This window comes from Scophthalmus maximus, chromosome 6 (genome assembly GCF_022379125.1).
Source record: "Scophthalmus maximus strain ysfricsl-2021 chromosome 6, ASM2237912v1, whole genome shotgun sequence".
Taxonomy (NCBI): domain Eukaryota; kingdom Metazoa; phylum Chordata; class Actinopteri; order Pleuronectiformes; family Scophthalmidae; genus Scophthalmus; species Scophthalmus maximus.
Window position 1 is genome coordinate 7,631,097 of NC_061520.1, and position 7,537 is coordinate 7,638,633.

The window sequence follows — 7,537 nt, forward strand, 5'->3', positions numbered from 1 at the left end:
CTTTCAGTCTTTTGTTAGATTTCAAATTAAAGTTTTGTTCCTTTTTTCTCTTTTATTTTTGCACCCATCAGAATCTGGTCGGCTTGGTGTTTAATAGACAGAAGGTTTGTGTTGCTCATTCTGTTGCCTCGCTGGTTCCGATGTGACATTTTAGAAGGGAAAGGCTGCAGTGAGCGCTGAGGGACGGGCAGATGCATGACAAGTGTCTGCCCACTGTGGGAACCAGACTTGTGCATTGCCTCGCACTTTCATTTCTCACAACCTACTAGGTCAAAATCTGGTTAGAGAACGTTCTTTGCAAGCTTCTTTTTTCAATTTTATTGAAACACAGAGAATCCTCCATAAACTAGGGTAAAGCAGGGCCTGTGGGGAAATTGGCTATACCTGCTCCGATAGCTATTCTTTTATTGCCATAGGACTGCTGTAACGAACGCTTCCCTCAAGACCCTTTAAAGCGAGAATAAATAATTGTTTGCAATTGTTTTTTCTCAGTTAGAAGATAAATGCAATAGAAGATATTTACAAAAAAATACCAATTTTTGGGTGAAAACAAGTGACAGCTCAAAAAAAGGGATGGACGGTCCAAGGACATCTGCTGACAGCGCGACAGCAGATGTCCTTGGACCGTCTGCTGTCGCAGACGGCAGACGGTCGAAAGAAGTGAGGCTGACTGTTTCCCTGTTTCCAGTCTTTATATATATATACATATATAGCTACTGACTGTAACCACGTAGGTACTACAGAGGTGTGACAGTGGCATCAGTCCGCTCATCTTGTGCGAGTCTCAACGAGATAGTTATCAAAAAATGTTTCCCAAAATGTCAAACTAGTCCTTTAAATGATCCGATCTGAAGAAGAATGATATGACAGATTCATTCAGTATATACATATATATATATATATATATATATGTTTCACCGTGAGGCTGCAGCAGTGTGTGGGTCACATGCACAGTAATCCCCCTGCTGGTCTTGTCACAGAGGAGCAGATAACAAGAGGTCAGATCGACGCACAGCGTGTCAATGTTGATCTTTCTGACTGTTGCTCAGCAGCTGCAGGGTGTGTGGTTGGTCTTTTGCAGTCTGAACATTGAGCAGCGGAGGTAAAAGCGCCGTCGCTTACGGCACACAGCTTGCAACGTGAAGCTCAATGTCGTGTCGAAGATCCCTACGTTTCAGAATTTGCAAGTGCGTATGTGAGTAAGAATCAGAGCCGAGATTCACTGCATGTGTGAATTAAGAAAAAGTCAAACTCAATCAGACGCAAGATGCAGTGTTTCCCCTGGTGCCTGAAAAACTATGCTCATCACAATCACAGTCAGCCTCCCTTAAACCAGGTGACATGCAGCAGCAGCAGCAGCAGCAGCTCTTTCTACTGTACACCGCCACTGGAACATACACAGAATTATAATATCAGATCCACAGGGCATCATGAATACTTAACAACGCCTTCTAAGTGGCATATTGTATTGTAGCCGCGGGCTTGTTGAACTGTAAACCGATCAATAAAACAATCAATCCGTATCAATCAACCACTTTGTGATTTGTACATACATGATTGTATATATACATATGTCACAATCCCATTACTGTACCTCTTCTCTACCTCTTCTACCTGGTGTTCCCTGTGGAGCAGAATGGGAATATCTGTGCGAGTACAGATGCTCATTTTACATGTGTCCTGACTGAGTCTGACCCACTTTGGAGCTTGACGTGGATCCATACTGTACTTGCTCTTATCACATAACACATTTTGTGAAAATAATCTTTCCATTTCAATTTCATACTGTTTCAACTTTTCTAGTCTTATCGACCACTTAAGCACCTTTACAGTACAAGCCACGTTCACATACACATTCATACAGCGTCACTATTTACCGATACTTTCTGTCATAATCATACACTGCCGGAGGAGCTGTCAGAGGCAATTTAGGGTTAAAGCGTCTTACCCAAGGACATTTCGGCATGTGGAGTAGGAGGAAGCAGGGATCGAGCCGCCGGCCTTCTGGTTAGTGGACGACCGTCTCTACCTCCTGATCCATAGCCGCCCTGAGGGGTCAAGGAAAGTCAGCAGGCTGATGATATTTTTTGTTTTTAATTTACATTTGACCACTCTTTTTTAATCTTTGGTAACATTTTGGCTAAATGTGTTATTTTTAGTTGTTGTTAAATCATATTTGATGTGTGTAAATCATCTCTCGACCCCATTCTCCGTGTCCCACGACCACCCAGGGGATCCTGACCCCGAGTTTGGGAACCAATGAAACTAAAATGCTTAATCACACTCATTGACTCTGAGTTTAATCATTTTTTGACCATGCCGAGTACGTCATTTTGCAAAAAAGTAGTTTGGTACAGATTGCACAGCAGAGGCAAATATTGGGATCTACCTATCTATCTATCTATCTATCTATCTATCTATCTATCTATCTATCTATATATATATATATATATATATATATATATATATATATATATATATATATATATATATATATATATATATGACTTGACAGTCGAACAGAAATTGCTTTACTACGAAAGTCAAAGGTTCAGTCATGAAAGATAGAAATAAACCTACAGTGAAGAATAATGTCATATCTGACTGTAAAGCTGGTACGTGTGGAAAAGAAATGTATTCACGGCTGAGTCAGCTGTTCCACAAATGAATCCACTGTAGTGATAACGGTGAGACAGACACAGGTGGCACATGTACTGGCATTGAACTCACACACACGCACTCACACACACACACACACACGCACACACGCACACACGCACACACACACCCTGACGGTATAAAAGAGCAGTGGACACAAGTGTCCAGCACAGGAAGTTTCAGGAGTCTGCAGACATGCTCAGGTTTCTTTTGTTGACCTCTCTCGCGGCCCTAGGTAAAAGTTGTCATGACTCTTCTTCTCTTTTTGACATTCCGCCCACAGTCGAACACATTACGTCTGACTGTTGCTGCCCTCTGTGCTTTGCTCAGTGCTGGCTGAGCTGGAGCCCCAGCCCAGGTACCTGAAGGATGACACCGCTGAGGAGAGAGTTGTCGGAGGGGAAGTGGCCAGCCCCAACTCCTGGCCCTGGCAGGTATGCGGTGCACTTTGTTTGACTTGACAGCAGTGGAAGAAAAAATGCTCAGATCCTTTGGTGGGAAGTTCTGGGCATTTTCGTACTGGCGCACAGGTGAAGCGGGTTTATTTTACCGTGGCACTGAGGTTATTTCCTTGACTGCTGATTCCCCTCCCTGAGGCAGGGAGAGGTGGCACACTGCAATCTAGGGGCCAGGAAATAGTGAGCCAAAACAATTTATTTCATTGTAAGAGCAATCACAATGTCACGTAATGCACGCAGAGACTGAACGAGACCTTTAATAATTTCGGAAATAAAGAAATATGATACGAAAAATGCAGACGCCATTTCCCCTTCAGGTTTCTGCTGCAGAGATAGCTTTCATCGGCAGATCGTCATTGCGAATATGACAAAAACAAAGCAAAAAATGCCTCATGTACAGTAAATCCCAGCATGCAACTCATGCATCATGTCATATAAGATGATCCTGTCTGAACGCAAAAACCGAAGGGACAAGGTGGTAAGTTAAATAAATGCTGCGAGGTAAAAAAGAACAACATTTTGAAGAAGCAAAAATGTGGACGCCCCTCCGTTTGCTGTGGGCGTAATTTCTCTCTGTCATTGTTTCATCAGATCTCCCTTCAGTATAAATCTGGCAGCAGCTTCTACCACACCTGTGGAGGAACCCTGATCAGAAGAGGATGGGTCATGACGGCTGCTCACTGCGTGGACAGGTTGGAGTCGCATGCGTCACAGAATAGATGGATGACATATATTTATACACTTAAGTGCACATAGCAAAGACACCATCGATTTAACTTTGACTGGTTGCATTTTCAGCTGTCTTTTTCCATGTAAAATATTGATTTTCAATAGGTGTCAGATTATCAGAGACAACCAACTGCCAGAAAGTGTAAGAAATACTTTTTTCTTATTTATTTTTTTAATTTTTCTGTCCACAGGTCCAGGACTTGGCGCGTTGTTCTCGGAGACCACGACATCAACAACCACGAGGGCAGAGAGCAGTACATGAGCGTGAGCCAGGTCTTCATCCACCCCTACTGGAACTCCAACAATGTTGCTGGAGGGTGAGTGATCACGAGATGTGGTCTGACCCACTTCTGCACACTGGAAATCGCAAATATACTGTCATACGCACATCACATATTATAAAAACTGAAAGCATTCACCTATTTGTGGACATGTACAAGTTAAGAAAGATGTCTAAAGGCATATTTTGGAATATGATATTTGATGTAACAGCCACAATATGTGGATATTTCCTTTTCTAGGTTTATTTAAACATGTATATATTTAAATTTTCAGATATTTATTATTACTTTTTGCTCCATGAAACAGAGACTTATAACAAGACTTATACTACTCATAGATTTTGAAAACCACAATTACACAGAATAACATAAATTATGGAGCGGAAACAATTAAGTGAATTGACAGAAAATGAATTGGCAGCTACATATTAAATTGACAAACACTGCAATGCTCCGCTAAAACATTGTAAATTAAATGCTTTTCAACATAGGGAGGTTCAGACAAAGAGGTTAATTACAGATCCACTCTGGGGCTTTTGGAAACTGTGATTTACCAAGACATTAGTAGATAACTGAGGAAATAACATGCAGATATACATTATTAATGAAGTAATTGTTAGCTAGTTAAACAACTCTAGCTTAAATGTGACACATAAATGTGTGCATCTGTGGAGCCTGCCGGCCCGCAAACTGTGAAAAAAGACCAACCTGTCGTTTCTTTGTGAGCTGGCTGAACCCCGCAGCCGGGCGCTGAACAACTGGTTCAGATGTCTCTCCCACTGTGATGTCACAGAGGGACCCTTTGGGGGGGGTGACCCCGCCTGCAATCTGAGAATCTCCACTTCTCTGGTGGAGGGGCGCGACATGTTCTGTACATTTTTGAAATCGGGTGACCAATCACAACAGACTGGGCCAGCTGGCCAATCAGAGCAGGCTGGGGCTCATCGGGAAGAGGGGCTGCGAGAAATCCAGGCGTCTTTGACAGAGGGCGAAGGGAGGAGCCGTGGGAATGGACAGTATGAGAGCACGGATGGCTTTTCTGAACATTAGAGCACGTGAACCTTTTTTTAAGGGGTCACCCAAATTAAAAAATATGTCACCTCTAAAGACGGACAATAGGCTTCTCTCAAACAAGGACATCGCAATAACTTCCCTAACGTGAGGGCCCATTTTTCTGAGCCTCAGGTGGGACATTGCTCTCCTGCGTCTGTCCTCTGATGCTTCCCTGAGCAACTACGTCCAGCTCGGCGCGCTGCCTCCCTCCGGTCAGGTCCTGGCCCACAACAACCCCTGCTACATCAGTGGATGGGGACGCACCCAGAGTAAGTCTGGCATAATGATGACGAACGGGCCTGTTCGCCGTGTGTACACACGGCGAGGCAGCTCTGTCTGGTGTAGTGTGCACGGTTGCAAGTCGTATCTTCCGTGTGGTCGTCCCCAGCTGGTGGCCAGCTGTCTGCCCAGCTGAAGCAGGCCTACCTGCCCGTTGTCTCCCACAACACCTGCTCCAGCTACGGATGGTGGGGCAGCACTGTGAAGGACTCCATGGTCTGCGCCGGCGGCGGCAGCGAGTCTGGTTGCCAGGTGAGTCGAAGAGGTCTTAGACGGGACGGTGTATACCTGGACCCTGACAGCTGAGGTAGTCGCTTTTACTAATAGTCACAGAATATTCATTAGGCTTTATGGGCAGTTTTTAAAGCTTTAGTAAGAATGTACGAGCGTATTAAGCATTTATTAATGGATCACAAACATATATAACTGCATCGTTACCAATTAGAAAGGATGAACGCTGCACAAAGCAATTTCCAACAGCCCAGAAAACACAAAAATGTCTTCTTATCAATCCTTTTAATGGATTTATAAAGAATTAAAACTGATTTTTAATGAAACATTAAACCTGAAACAGGTTTTGATTTCTGCAGGACGGACTCCCAGCTCAATTTCTTCTAACTCAGTCTCTCCGGTTTGTCTTTTGGAACACGAGTTCCTTCTGTGATTAAGACTGCAGGAATGAACGTTTTGAACATAAGCACACTGGGAGAAACACTGAGAAAAAGAACTTGTCTAATTCAGTTCCACTCCACCGGGAAAAGTCCAATTGAAGGTCTGAGCTGCGGCCTGACCCCCGTCTCCTCCCTCCCTGTCACGGGAGATATTTTGCAGGACACATGAGGGATTACTTGCTGCATCAGCAGGGACACCAGTCAGTCACAAAGACCCAGGCGTAGTGCTTAAGCTGCACAAAGTGTCCGTCTCGAAAGCTCTGTGTGTTCTGCACAAACTTGCACAAGGCTGTCTGAGACTAAAAAGGGGATAGCAAGTGGGAGCATGTTGATCTTAGAAAACGGTGATGTCCCCCCCCCCGGCTCTGAGGTCTGTGTTTTCTCTGAATCCAGGGCGACTCCGGTGGCCCCCTGAACTGCAGTGTCAACGGACAGTGGGTCGTCCACGGCGTGACCAGCTTTGTGTCCTCCTCTGGCTGCAATGCCTACAGGAAGCCCACCGTCTTCACCCGCGTCTCCGCCTACATCAGCTGGATGAACAACGTCAGTATTTCACACTATTGCATTCATGGAGAATCAGATCTGGGGGGGGGGAAACAGCAGTCATACATGACACTTTAAATGAATGTATGATATTTGTTGGATAACAATATGTCTTTCTATAAATCACACATGGTAATTGTCCAGTATTTGGTTCGGCTTCTTGGGGATGATCACGCAATGATTCATTTGTTCTTACTTCGCCAGATCATGGGTTAAGAATAAGGACGATCTCCACGGAGACAAGAGAAAGACTCAGGATTCGTCTCCTCCCCTCTCTCTCCGACTCCATCAGAATAAAATGTCCTACGCACTGTGCATTTTCCTTGAGTCATTTTTTTTTTGTGTCGTTTGTGTGGGAGATTTCTAAAAGCATAGGCAACTGGAGGTGAAGAGTGATTATAAGGTGCAAGAGTGGTTCTGCAAAAATAAGCTACTTTGGATGACAGCATTTCATATGGGATAATTTATGTGGGCTGGAGTTGGGCTTTTAAATTGATTTTTAAAGTGCACAGACACAGATATGAGTGATTTGACTGTAACAAAAGAGCTTCTAAAACTGGTAAGAAGAGAATTTCACCTTGTACACGTTGAACGTGCGAAAGGCTTAAATAACAAAGTATAACACCACCTGTCAAAATGCAATCGCATTAAAAGACAAAAGTTGAGTGCAAGAAAAGAATATTCAGTACCTTGGAAGATCCTTGTAGTCCACTTACAATGCCTGCTGCATATGAATAATTCATGACTGCACGAATGTGACTCGGTAAACAACAGCAACCTGATGAGCTGGGTTTCAGTGTGAACAGGTGCTGTGTGGATACAAGCAACAATCAGGGTGATTTAAGTTGGATAAAATATATGCAAA

At 43.8% G+C, this 7,537-nt stretch overlaps 1 protein-coding gene across 1 annotated transcript; it reads left to right on the top strand.

Annotated features, from left to right (window-relative positions):
- The first annotated feature begins 2,765 nt into the window (after positions 1–2,765).
- On the top strand, positions 2,766–6,989 carry LOC118309980 (elastase-1). Its single transcript, XM_035632675.2, has 8 exons — positions 2,766–2,893; positions 2,989–3,092; positions 3,708–3,808; positions 4,037–4,162; positions 5,312–5,448; positions 5,568–5,710; positions 6,523–6,672; positions 6,877–6,989. The coding sequence occupies exons 1-8, from the start codon at positions 2,854–2,856 to the stop codon at positions 6,886–6,888; spliced, it is 813 nt and encodes a 270-aa protein (XP_035488568.1). The 5' UTR covers positions 2,766–2,853; the 3' UTR covers positions 6,889–6,989.
- Positions 6,990–7,537: the final 548 nt, after the last annotated feature.

Coding starts and splice junctions, on each gene's coding strand:
- LOC118309980 (XM_035632675.2), top strand. CDS start 2,854: ATGCTCAGGTTTCTTTTGTTGACCTCTCTCGCGGCCCTAG. Junction 3,809..4,036: donor GCTGCTCACTGCGTGGACAG/GTTGGAGTCGCA, acceptor TTCTGTCCACAG/GTCCAGGACTTGGCGCGTTG. Junction 5,711..6,522: donor GCAGCGAGTCTGGTTGCCAG/GTGAGTCGAAGA, acceptor CTCTGAATCCAG/GGCGACTCCGGTGGCCCCCT.